The 14,021-nt window shown below is 36.6% G+C and overlaps 1 protein-coding gene across 3 annotated transcripts in view; it reads left to right on the top strand.

The window, feature by feature from the left end:
- The window catches only part of PTPRC (protein tyrosine phosphatase receptor type C), a 120,640-nt gene that overhangs the window by 52,577 nt on the left and 54,042 nt on the right, over nucleotides 1-14,021 (top strand). The window contains exons 3-6 of one of the 3 annotated variants that reach the window (XM_045877086.3): nucleotides 3,672-3,692; nucleotides 7,623-7,820; nucleotides 10,162-10,296; nucleotides 13,148-13,288. In XM_045877086.3, coding sequence (XP_045733042.2) covers nucleotides 3,672-3,692; nucleotides 7,623-7,820; nucleotides 10,162-10,296; nucleotides 13,148-13,288 — 495 coding nt within the window. The remainder of the gene's footprint in view (nucleotides 1-3,671; nucleotides 3,693-7,622; nucleotides 7,821-10,161; nucleotides 10,297-13,147; nucleotides 13,289-14,021) is intronic. The other 2 variants (XM_045877087.3, XM_045877088.3) reach the window with 2 other exon arrangements.

The raw sequence follows: 14,021 nt of genomic DNA, 5'->3' as shown, positions 1-14,021 counted from the left end.
GTCATGATCCCAGGATCCTGGGATCGAGTCCCACATCGGACTCCCAGCTCAGTGGGGAGCCTGCTTCTCCCTCTGACCCTCTCCCCTCTCATGCTGTTTCTCTCCTGCTCACTCTCTAATAAATAAATAAATAAATAATCTTTAAAAAAAAAGAAATATTTCTAGCATATTTACTCTAGTATTCATAGTTCTTATGTTAAAGCAAAAGCTTCCTTATTATCCCAACATTCCTTTTTTCATTTCCATAATAAATATGTGACAAATTGTAAATCCTTCTTACAACATGTTCTATGTCATTTGTGCTGCATGTTTTGGTGGCAACAAACTAATAAACTACAACAATCGAGCATAGTGGTGCTTGGAGTTAGTGGATGCAGTACAGACAACATTAAGATTCCTCTTTTCTCTGTCATCAAATCTACTATTTGATTTCTCTTCTACATGTATTGATTCAATGGCGTCCATCACTCTCAGGAAAAAATTCAATCTCTTTTTTTTTTTTTTTAAAGATTTTATTTATTTATTTATTGGAGAGTGAGCGAGAGAGAAACAGCATGAGAGAGGAGAGGGTCAGAGGGAGAGGCAGGCTCCCCGCTGAGCTGGGAGCCCAATGTGGGACTCGATCCCAGGACCCTGGGATCATGACCTGAGCCGAAGGCAGTCGCTTAACCAACTGAGCCACCCAAGCGCCCTCAATCTCTTTATCATAGCCTAGAAGGCTTGTTCCTGGCTCCTCTCCAAAGGTGTTGTCATCAGATCTCTTTGATTTCTCCCTTGCATTTACTCATGCTCAAAACCATTCAACAATTACTTATCGACCACTTATGATATGCAAGGCTCTTAGCTACATATCCACGGCTGCTTTTCTTCCTCCTCGTCTTGTTGTGTGATTCTTGCTGATCTCCAATGGAAGGAATTTTAACTATTAGTCATAATCAGGTTCACCTATGACCTAAATCTCTTTCCAGACTCTTGGAAATTTCTATTGATATCTCACAGATGGTAATTTTTCCCAGAGCAAAGGACCATGCCTTTTATATGTTCAAACCTAACACCTAATATCATGCCAGCAAAACAACAAATACTTTTTTGATTTAAATGAATCAAATTAACTTGTTCGAAGTTCCAAGGAATTACGTGTTTATATTGAGAAGGGGCATATCAAAATAGTTTTAGATATTTAAAAACTTATGTACTTCTTAGATAAAGAGAAGAGATGTATCATATGAAACATGTTTATACACTCTAACCAAATATTTTGAATCTGGCACTATGTTAAATGATCTACATTTATCATGAGGATTATTTTTTCTTTCACTTAAAACACAAGAGCTGTTAGTCACTCCTATAGTAATAATTTTTAATTTTTCTTATTACTTCTTTTGCAAATCAACACAATTCTAAGAACTTAATTTAGAAGGAAGTAAAAACAAATGAGAAGAGAGAAAACTACTAACAGGAAAAAAAATAAAATAAAAAATAAAAATATTATTTTATATGAGCTAGAAAAATAAAAGCTGACTAAACAAGAGGAGGGACAAAAATCCAAATCATGTAAATTAAAAACAATACTTAAGTTTGAATGATGAAGAAAAAGTAGAGAACTATAATGAGAAAGTAAGAAAATATTTGATACAATATATATTTTAATAATATATTTTAATAATTACACATTTACATATGATATACATAATACATAACATATATATAGGATCTATACATATATAAAATATATAATACACAAATACTTTTTTATCAATGTCATTGAAGAATACTGGGTCATACCCATCTGATGGCACTTCTGAGGGAAAGAAATTTTTTCAGATTGGAAAATAAAATCTCAAGGCAGGAAGGTGTCTTAAATACTAGCCAATCTGTTCTTTTATCTGATGCTTGATTCCTTTTCACATCAGTTGACTATCATTTGGGAAAGAACTTTATGATCTTTTTAATAGTCATTTACAAAGAGGGGGAATGAAAACATGTCTTACTTCGCTGCAGACTGAATCCAGTTCCCATCACGGCAATAAAACTGACCTTTCCAACATTCCCATGAGCCCTCGTTCATAAATCCAATCGATCCATGTTAGCTCTCATTTTATTTGATTTCATTAATTTCCTTCTTTTATTTTTAAGATTTTATTTATTTATTTGCAAGAGAGAGCATGAGCAGGGGGGAAGGGTAGAGGCAGAGGGAGAAGCAGAATCCCTGTTGAGCAGAGAGCCCAATGCAGGACTTGATCCCAGGACTCTGGGATCATGACCTGAGCCAAAGGCAGACCCTTAACCGACTGAGCCACCCAGGTGCCCCTCATTAATTTCCTTCTTGAAACACCCTCTACTCATAACCCTTGTTGACTTCAACTGCCCTTTTACATAGAAAATTAGGTCACCTTTGCTGGCCCTCTCCTTTAATATTTATTCAACTTCAGAATTCTATCCTGGACGCTCCTCTTTTTTTTATACCTGGGGAATCTCCTTCACCTTCGTAGTTACAATATTCATCTATATGCTGATCCATAGCCTTAGCCCAGATGTATATCTTGAGCTACCAACCTCCACCTCCAAATATTACCAAGTATTTTTACATAGAAGTCTCAAGCATATCAAATTTTCCTGTCTCTTTGGCTTTTCTTTCTTCTTTAGCTTAGTGAAAACTTCCACAATCTACCTAACTACAATTGCCTAGTATGTTAAACTATCAACCTGAATGTTTTCCTTTTTACTCACTCTCTGCCTTTCTTTACTTGCAAAGATTTACAAAGTCTTGATGACTACTTTCAAAGTGTTTCACGGATTTTTTTCATGTCTTTTTTTTTTTGGTACCATTTTCCTCATGTAGATCATCATCTTTCTCATATGCTTTTTTTTTAGTCTCTGATGTTTCTTTCCCAGCTTTGCCTTCTGATAATCTATTTTCCATTTTACAACAAGGTCAATACAAAATTGAAATGCTTCTCCATTAGACCTCCCCTTAAACACCTTCCTCTGATGACTGTTTAAAGCTTGTAAGACAAATCCCAGCTCATTCCTCTAGCACTAAGCTAACTGTCCATAATCCTTTAGGTCACAGCTTAAATGTATCCAAGAAACCCTCTCTCTCGCATCCTCCCCCAGCTGGCCACCAACCCCAGAAAGCTAAATTAGGTGATCTCCCTATATGATTCTATAGCACATTCTGTCTCATTTGTCATCACACCATATGATTTTTTTTCTTCCTTTTTTTCTGTATCTCACACTGAACCCAGCTCATTGGGGGCAGGAAATTTCTTTATCTTGGTTATATTATATCCCTAGAATGTGGCATGATGTCTAGCACATAATAGGCACTCAATAAATAATCATTATCTAAATAAATGAATGCATTTGGGGGAAAATTTCCAAGGTCTTTTGCAAGCTTAAAATTAATTCTAATAGCTCTCCTTTATTGCATTATTTTTCTTATTTTACCTGAGAATTCAAAAACTAATAGCATAATTTTGACACACTTGGGCTTTGTAAACATGACATTAAGAGAAGGAATGTAGTTTCAGTGGGGAAAAAGGTACTGAAAATTGCCACCTTGTGAATGTTAACTAACATAGAGATGACTTTATATATAACTTATATTTAGATAAGTATGTATGAAATTTGAAATTTTCTAAGAGATGTTTTTTTTTTCCTTTTTTCAGGAGAATCCCCTTCCACTCTTGGTAAGAATTAATATTTGCATTTTACTTATTTTTTGTTGTTGCAAAGTTTATGTATTTAATGTTGATAGAATTTTCTATTATTATATAGTAAAATCATTTTATAAGGACAAATGTTATAATTATGAATGGTTCTTGATGTTTTCTTGTTCTTAATATTCCTGCTTATAAGATATAAAGTTTTATAACTACTTGAATGTATTTGTATATGTATTATTGTGTATAAATTACAGCTTTTCTTAAACTTGACAATAAGTTGCATGGCAGGGCTCCAATCTCTTTTTAAATTTTAACATTACAAACAATTCAAGTTAGATCACAAAATTTTATGGCTCAAAAATTGGTTAAGGAATTATCTGAGAAATTAGAATTCTCAACATATATATGTTATACATTTATGGATATATATAAAAAAGAAAAACTTTGAGATTAGTAAGATATTTTATAATAATCATTTCCAAATTCTATTGTCACAATTAAATTAATAGTCTTAATGAGTATTCTAATCCTGAGATAAATTAAATTTAAACAATGAAAATGTTAAAAATAAATTCATACATACTACATGCAAAATAAGAGAGAAAATAAGTTATATCACTCAAATGTTACTGCTATTTAAAATGTATTACTGATTTCTTGATTCATCATATGGTTGACAGTATGCATTAAAAGAGTAAGTAAAGCCACTAAGATAATTCTGATTTAATAACTATAATGCACAGTTCTAGTTAGGTTCATTCAAAATATTCTGAGAATTGGGTAATTAAAGGAATTATTTTTTTTAATTAAGTGAAAATTCATTTCAAACTATGGAAACAAAGAACTAAGTGGAAACTAACAAAATGTTCCTGAATCTGCATAAGAAATATACTCTCTGATTTTTTAAAAGATGTAGTATTAGGATTTTATCATTGTCTAGTATGGCAGAGAATTTTTATAGATACATGGAAGTCATTAAGGCATAGTAGATGTGATTGGTTTATGCCAGCTACTCTCATGCATGTTAGCATTTCCGCCTTTTACAAATGATTAAGTTCATTTCAATCATATAAATTGGTTATTGTTGCAGGAGGGGAGTGGGAATGGGGTAGAATGGGGAGTGAATGTTTAAAATGATAGATGACTCATCATTTTATTGAGAGAGTTTCCACTGTCTCTGCACTGACTGTTATAACAAGCCTCCAAATGATGACATGAGGTAAGTCAAAATAGTGACCCCAAATGCAAATGCGAATGTCCTCTTGCAAATATTGCCAACAAGAAGATGATCAATGGAAACAAGTAGCATCTCCAAAGTGAAGATGAAGGACAATGTAGAATTGGCCATTGGAGTGTGTTTTCTAATCCTGAATTAAATTCTTACTCACTGAATTAGGGAATGTGCCCCGAGCTTAAGACATGTGCAAGAATATTAAGGCTTCTCGGTAGGAGGATAGTTTTTTGAACACCCTTTTTTGCATAGACCTTGGAGTGAATTTGCTTGAGGAGATATAATCTTTATGAATGCTACTCTTCAACAAAGCACAGTACTATTATGCGAGGTATTTGGAATGATATTCCCTTTAGTCTCTTTGTAATTCAAATGTAAAAGAAAAGAAGGAATGGGTGATAAAGGGAAAATGTCGCCACATTTCTCTCAAAGCAGAACGGATCATTGGAATCCTACCGAAACCAAAGACAGTTGAACCTAAAAACAACAAATGAGTAATTGTTCAAGTCTATAGTGATGAAAGTGCACCGAATTTTAACTCCTCCCTCTCTCCCTTCCCTATTCTCTCTCCTTCTCTTTCCTCCTGCTGTCTTTTCCTCTTCCCCCACTCCCTTCCTTTTATTCAACAAAGAGCAGGTGAGAGAATAAATCGAGTTAAACTTACGATTTTACACTGAACCCAGGAAGGAGCTACTTGCCTATTACTTAGCTAGATATGTTGGCTTGTATTATGGGTGAAAGTTTGTTAGTAAATATGTTGATTTGTGAGTTATTAGGTTATATTATAAAATTCTAGAGTTTGAAAATTTTCCTTGGGAAACAACAACTGTAACAACTGTACTATCACTTTAGATTTCTGAACCACAGCAGAGTTCCACATTATTTTATGTGCATGGCCTCGGGGAAATTCAATAGGGTTTAGATGGTTTTTATCTGTATTTAGTAAACATTGATTTCACTTTGCCTTTGACATTAAATGAATGAAGTAAGGACTTCTGTGTGTCCTTTCTACTTCTATTTTCTTAATTCCCTATTCAGTAATCTTTTAATTTCGGTTCTTAATTCTTACCACTTCTACTCTTTTCCAGTTTCTCCCCTTCTTCCTCTTCCCATATTCATGCCATTTTCTCTTACCCACTCTTGTTGAACTGAATGGTTAAAATACTTGCGTGATATAATTCAATTTTTTGTTAATTATTGAAAAACATAAATTTGGCTATTCATGGAAGTGAATACATGTTAAACATAGATGATTTAGAAAAAAAGCCACATCACTATAACCTCATATCCAGAAATCACAATGTATTTTTTTTTTAAACAATTTTTGGTGTATTCTCCACAACTGCCTACCCGCTCCCCCTCCCCCGCCAATTCTTTAATAAAGAAATACACATTCTGAGTAAGAGAACACCAAAAATTTAAAGGCCTTTAATACGTGGTGCTAATGTGCCCTGCAGGAAGCTTTCACCAATCCAATACTCCAATCAGCTGCTCTGGTACCTATTTCAACACTGCCTTGCCATATTGTTTTTTCTTCTGAGGTGAATTGGAACTATAGAAAGTGTTGTTTCAGTATCTCAAATTGTACTTCTTTTTTTTTTTTTAAAGATTTATTTATTTATTTGAGAGCGAGAATGAGAGAGAGAGAGAGTACATGAGAGGGGGGAGGGTCAGAGGGAGAAGCAGACTCCCCGTTGAGCAGGGAGCCCAATGCGGGACTCGATCCAGGGACTCCAGGATCACGACCTGAGCTGAAGGCAGTCGCTCAACCAACTGAGCCACCCAGGCGCCCCAAATTGTACTTCTTATATTAGCAAAAAGTTCAAAACATTTTTGTAGACTTGGGCCATTTGTGTATCTGTTTGAGACTTTTGTTTCCCCGTCTTTTACCCAATCTTTGCTTTGTTTGACTTTGATTTATTGAAAAATGATCACTTTGTACCTAGAACTTTATCTTTCATCTTTTTTCTCCTGGAACACTAGTCCTCCTAATAATCTCTTTTGGAGTTTATCTTTCTCTATTCCTCATTGGTAAGTCCTTTACATTTTTTTTTTTTACAATTTCTGTTAATCAATTTTCTTTATACATGTGTTCTATCCTTCTTTTCTTTTCTTTTTTAAATTTAAATTCAATTATCCAACATATAGTACATCATTAGTTTTTGATATAGTGTCCAATGATTCATAGTTGCATATAATACCCAGTGCTCATCACATCACGTGCCCTCCTTAGTGCCTATCACCCAGTTACCCCATCCCCCCACCCACCTCCCTTTGCACAACCCTCAGTTTGTTTCCCAGAGTCCTTCTGAACCCAATTGCTTTGGACAGTTGAGAATCCAGCAATTGAAAGGGAAGAGGGCAGGGAATAGTTGCTTTCGGTTTCATTTCCCCATTTGTATCTTTAGCCTCTGTTCTGTAGCTTGTTTTATATCTAAGTCTACATATCTATACCTCTGTATGCATTTATATTTATATATATGTGTGTATATATGTATATGTATTTACTAATATATACACACACTGTGTACACATACATATATATACATACACATATCATGTCTATGTTGTGCATGTATGCGTGTATATATACGTATATCTATATATTTATATACGTGCCATAATGGACTGGGGAGTTAGTAAACGCAGATGAGTATATGTTGCAGGATATGATTCATGTATTTATTTTGTTTTTCTTCTTCCATCTCCCATGAATACAATAGGACTGAACTCAACAGAAAAGCCCAGTGCTCTGACTCCAGGCGACCCCTTACCTGCCCGCACCACTGCATTCTCACTCCCAAGCATCTCTGAAAGAGAAAATAACTCCTCAGAGACCACACCTCCTCTTAATCCAGAGAGTACTTCAACTGAAAGATTCCGGAGCCCTTTGGATAATACTAATACTCTTAATGTGACAGGTTGGCACAGAGATGTTAAATGAGTTTAGGAGAACTTGCCTTTCTTTTTGAATTCTAAAATTATCAAAACAGTTTTTCTTTAAATTATGTGCGCAATTTCTATGTATGTGATTTTATTCAGGTGTGTTAAGTGTAGGACATCTAGGTGTTCATGAAATATTGACTGACCAAAGTAATGAATGCTCGCTGTTAAGGAGACGATGGAGAGGGATGGGTGGGGGAAGCCCCCCACAAGTAATGTTGTGGGGAAGGAGGATTCTCCCTGGCTGTAATTTCAAAGCAGAGTCTTTCTTTGTTCAACTCCAGATCTCAATATCAGAAAATTACTGGAGATATACAATTTATTTTTTAAAAACTACACCGAGGATTAATAATCCCACTTTGCTATTTGGATTTCCTTCAGGGGCATTTGCATTATTTAAAAAATTTAATCAAGGTTGTGGGTCCTAATGGTGGAATTTAAGGTAACGTGGCCACGTTCATACCAAAATATGAGTGATGTGGTAAGCATTTTTGCCAGGGAATACCACTGAGGCTCTTCAGAATCCCAATAAATATGTGATTTGCTCGTTCCCTATTTATTGTTAGGTCTGCCAGTGTATTTGGTACATAAATCAACCCTCATGAAGGTTGTTCATACATTTTCTGAAATAATATGCTATATTGCCATTTTCTGAGGCAAACAGGTTTGTAGACATACTCTGATTAGAGACTAAGCTATTTGCTTAACAGGACCATTAATCCTAGTTTGGAAAACAAGTATGTATAACACTACCTAAAAATTTGGGGAGGAATACATTATAATGCTTTGAATACCATACTGATGAAGTTTATTGGCTTTAATAAGCAGTTAAATAAATGATAAATGCCTCCTTATGTTGATTACAGGACTGTACATTCAATCTTTCCCCCATTTTTTCCTGCTACACTAGCAGAGTAGTGGCTAGGACCTATCTAAACATTGTAAGCATTTGAATTCATTGCCCAAAATTTTAACAAAAGGAATGTGAGGATGAGGGTGTTGATGGCTAGGTAAGAACATTTCAGGCTAAACTTTTTTACTGACTGAGTAAATGTCACACAGAGCTTTCCATTTCAAAGTTTCCACATTTCACTTCTTGTACACAAATACACGCATACAAAATTCCATAAGAAGCAAAATGTGAGAAGAAATATTTAAAATGGAATAGATTGGGAATAAGGGTGAATAATATTAAAATACTAACTTCCTCTAGCACAATAATACTGATGGTAAAATTAGCTTGGAAAGTTTCTTACACTTTCAAATAAAAGAACACATTTTCCCCCTTAGAAAATAATCTTGCTATCAGGTGATATTTCAATTATCTACTGGGATAAAATCTATATGTGTTATTTAATTTTTGTTTGTAATTGATTTATATTGTGGAATACAATAAAATTTTCAGGCTTGCTAATATATGTAGGGAAAAGATCCCTTAATCCATTTTTCTAACACTGTAACATTTTCAAACATTTTCAAAATTGTTCAAAAATCATGAAACTTAATTATGTAATATTATTTTTACAAAAATATTTTATGCATGTTGCAAAACATCAATATAGTATATACAAAGTATATACTTAGACTTATATATACTAAAATTTATGTATTATATTTATATATATATATAAAAGTATTTACACACATACACAATGGAAATACTATTTCTGATTTTTAAAGATACTGTTTTATCCGTGATACACACTCCAGACTCTAGACATGGGATTCTGTCAGAGAATGTGTGTACGTGTGTGTGCAACTGTTTCCCTGCATCTTTTCTAGTACTAGATATTAAACTTTTAAAACTCTGCCAATACGATAAAGTATTTCATTTGTACATCGAAAAAAAATTTCATAGTGATGAGCATCTTTGCATATACTTTTTGGCCATTGTATATATTAGATGTCGTTACATGTCTTGTCCATTTTTCTTTTTTTTATGATTTGCCTATTGTATACTGAGAGATTCTTTATTGATTCTGCCTACAAAGAAATATCCCAACTTTCCGTTTGTAAAGTTGAAGGAGACTTCACAAAGCTCATAGTGACTTGGAGGCAAAAAAAAAAAAAAAAAAAAAAAAAAAAGACCTCCTGGAAACCTGAGTCATCTGTGACTTCATGGCCCAGAGGGAGCCTCTGGGAATCCGAAAATGAAGAACACAGGTGCCCACCTTCCTGGCAGGTGAATTTGCATAGAGGCAGACACACATTTTAATAGACTGAGTCACTTCACGGTTCTGTAAACAAATATAACCTCTTAGTATTTGTATTTTTCTTCTATGGTGGGGACACTGAAATGATTTCACTTTCTTACCTTAGGTGTCACCCAGCCGCCTCTCCACCCCACGCACGCAGACTCGCAGGCGCCCTCTGCCGGATCTGACCCGCAGACACCCAGCACCGCTGCTACCCTTCCCCCACGCACCCCTGCTCCGGGCGGGAATGACACAGCAGGTTTGCCGGGCTGTTAGACTTGTGCAAATACGAAGAGAGCATGACAACTGCCTGTGTTTAAGAATAGTGTGAGGGAATCTAACCACTTGTTAAACATGTAGCACTTGCTAGTTGGTGAATTTGGAATTTCATACTTTCATAGTTATCCTTCGTTTATGAGGCCACATAACTAAGGTCCTTGTGATAGAGATGAAATAATAAGGAATGAGACTTACAAGAATAAAGGAAAGACCTGTTCCAGAGGAAACAGTTATTTAGGGTACTCTATATGTTTTTTTTTATATTTGGGGCAAGTATCATTGCAGAGTGAGAACTTTTTGCTGGTAATAAAGAATAATATGTATGAATTGTTGCTTAAAGATCCCCAACCAATACACAAAATCATGAAGAGTGGATGACTTCCATCATCAATGAAGGGCACCAAGAAATTGTAATCACAATTTAATTGTTTTTTAAAAGAATGGAAAAAAAAAGAAATAGATACTTCATATTCCCCATTCAAACATTAAGATTCTTTTGGCTTAGCATCTCTGTACATAAAAGCAATGCAAAATATCCCCTCCATTGTCTTTCCAAAATCAGCGTCTAAGTCACTTCATGGTGCCCCCTCCTTTTTTATCCTGAAAAACAAAAATCCACATGGACACATATAAAAATGTAGTGGTCTGAGTGTCTGAAGGTTAAAGATGGCAATGGGGGGACCTACAGAGTTGGTACTAAAGAGGCCTTGCTTTAAGTACGAATCAAAGATGGAAGTCAACCCTATCAAATAGGGGCGCAAAAATCATTCCAGGCAATGTACAAGCTTGAAACAACTGGAAAAAGAGCTGCCCTCACCTCCCTGCCTCGTTCCACCCACCCTAGCTGCCAGGAGAACCTCAGTAAAAAGATTTGGAGCTTTTAGCAAATGCACAGATCCAGAAGTCGTGGATGAGAAGGAGCTGTAAAAGACCTAAAGGGGACTGACCTGCAGGGGCTGATAGACGCACAAACCACCCTATTTGCCCTCATGAAGAAATCCTTCCTCTCCAAGTGGCTAATTCCACTAATGAATTAGGATTAATTAACTTAAGTAAAATTGTAAGAGCCACTCCTAAATCGGCACTGTGATTACCTACACAAGGGAGTCATAGTTTTCATATGAAGGAGGAAGGGAGGGGACTTGGGGAGGGAGCATGGGGGCCTCAGAAGAGCAGAAGGACAAGGGACTCTGGGGGGTGGGGCGGTGAAGAGACCAAGCTCGTGAAAGAGAAGTAGGGAAGAATATGGAAGGAGACAAAAGACAAACCCATTGATTTTTAAAACGTGGCAGAGGACCAGTTCTGTGTCTAAATTTTTTATTTATGTATTTATTTATTTATTATTATTTTTTAAGATTTTATTTATTTATTTGACAGACAGAGACACAGCAAGAAAGGGAACACAAGCAGGGGGAGTGAGAGAGGGGAAAGCAGGCTTCCCGCCTAGCAGGGAGCCCGATGTGGGGCTTAGTCCCAGGACCCTGGGACCACGACCTGAGCTGAAGCAGATGCTCAACGACTGAGCCACCCAGGGGTCCCTAAAATTTTTTTTTAAAGAAAAAAAAAAACACCTTCCTGCTCTTCTCCTTGTTCTGTTGGAGCTCTTCTATGGGGATCCAGAACTGAAGAACTGATGTTTATATCATTCATTCTGCTCTATGGGTTAGTGAAATGGGAGGATGGGTAGTGGATTGTGTAGACCGAGCTGAGAACCCAAACTCAAATTTTTGGAAGATGCTTTTTCAATTCTAACGGATGTGGATGTGAAGTTATGGACTGTTCTGGGTTTGTAACTGGAGGATGCCTGCATGATGGCCTTGAAACCATTTTCAGAATGTGCATGCATGTTTTACTCTGCTCAAATACTGAGACTCTTACTGCAAATGCACAGCTAATCTCCTATCATTGAACTGAGAGATCCCCAGGGATCATGACAGGGAAATAACCAAACAAGCTTAAATAGAGCCTCGTTAGTATTTCTTTTTGCTTTTGCCATGACAACTACCAGAGTGCTAGTCATGTAATAGGCACCCAATGCATACATACTGATTGCTTGTGCTGTAATTCTGGGTGTGATGTCTGCAGGAAGATGTCACATGCATGAGGTGCTTTGAAGCTTGAGAGTGAAAGGTCCTAACCAAATACATTGTGCCGTTTCTTCAGCAACGATGCCTGATTCTGTACCAGTTGACTTAGATGTGCTTTTTCCTGGCAAGGGCAGTCTACACGTGGAAGTCGAATTGTAACCTTCAGCTGGAAAGGAAGCGCCCTGAGCTCAGCAACTGCACAGGCAGAAGCCCATTCAGCTTTGATTTAAGAACAGTAGACCTAAGCACCTGCACCCAGAAATCTGCACCCCCCCAGAGAGGTGCACCCCATGCGAGGCTTTCAGCACATGGCAGGTCTGGCTTCCTCTTCTGGCAACCTTAACACAGCCTTTTACACCCAGAGCTCCACTCCCATCTCTGTGGTGTCAGCACTGGCAAGCCAGCCCCCCACTCTCTCGCCATGGTGCATTCTCACTAGCACCCAAGGCATGCCTCGGCCGGGGAGTTTGGCTTCCCTGAGTTGTGCACGCTGGCTCCTCAAGTCCCAAAGACTTTTAAATTTGTGCTCCGAAGACAGAACTGCATAGGTTTTGAGTTGCCTGATGTTAAACTTACCTCTTCCACAAAGCTTGCTGTTTTTCATTCAGTTTTGCAGAACACATAGAGCAAAGTGCCTGATTGTTGCTTGGCCTTAGCTTCAATAATCTGTTTATGTTGACTGTCTGGCCGTTGCCCTTGGGTGGTGGAAATGGACAACAGTGATGATGGCCTTTCTGATTGCAGGCTTCCCAGGAGAACGGATTACACCCAGCATCTTCCGTGTAGACACAGCTTTCACACCAGTAGCCACCCTCAGCCCTGCACACAGCAGCTCTGCTGCCTTACCTTCACACATCTCCAGCACCACCCATGATAACGCCTCAGGTTTGACCATGATGCTCTAGGTGTCTTAGGTGATGGATAATGAGATGGAAACTTGAAACTTTAATGCAGCTCTTTTACTTCATACCAAATATTATTTGCAGGTTTCCTGTTTTACAAAGTTTCATATCTTGATACTAAATTAGACAAAATAAACTTGCCGGTAAGCTTTTTCTTCTGGGCATACTTTATTTTGTTATTCATAGTATGAATGTTGATGGCAAAGAAGAAAGATAATAGACTTTAGTGTCATATAGCTGGATCAAATCCAGCCTCCTTAACTTTCTGGCTGACTTTAGCACAAGCCACTAATAATTTGTGTGTGTCAGTTTTCCCTTCTGTAAAACTGGATATTATAATATTCATTTTATAGGATTGATGTGAGAACTGAGTATGTAAAAAAGGCTGGTAGGCAGTGAATATTAAAAAAGAGTAAGTGGTATCCTTATTAGTAATTAAAATAATGAAGTTGTAATTGAAGGAGAAAAGAGTAGTTTGACCATCAGGTAAGAATTACACCAAGGAATGAATAGTTTCTCTCAACTTATTTAATGTCATGCTCTAATTATTTGAACTATTGCTTATCTTCAAGGGCCATTGGTAGATAAAGCTTTGATTCACTTTTTTATTTTGAAAATGAGCAAGTGTTAATTCCAATGAGATCTCCTGTAGTAAAGATTTGGTTGGGAAAATATCTTTGCTGAAGAGTTTTTCCTTTGCCCTTTATTATGACAAA

The sequence above is a fragment of the Mirounga angustirostris genome, unplaced genomic scaffold (assembly GCF_029215605.1).
Source record: "Mirounga angustirostris isolate CCGP_5_RB_7025 unplaced genomic scaffold, mMirAng1.0.hap1 SCAF_6, whole genome shotgun sequence".
Lineage (NCBI taxonomy): Eukaryota > Metazoa > Chordata > Mammalia > Carnivora > Phocidae > Mirounga > Mirounga angustirostris.
This window is presented reverse-complemented; position numbering and strand designations above follow the sequence as displayed.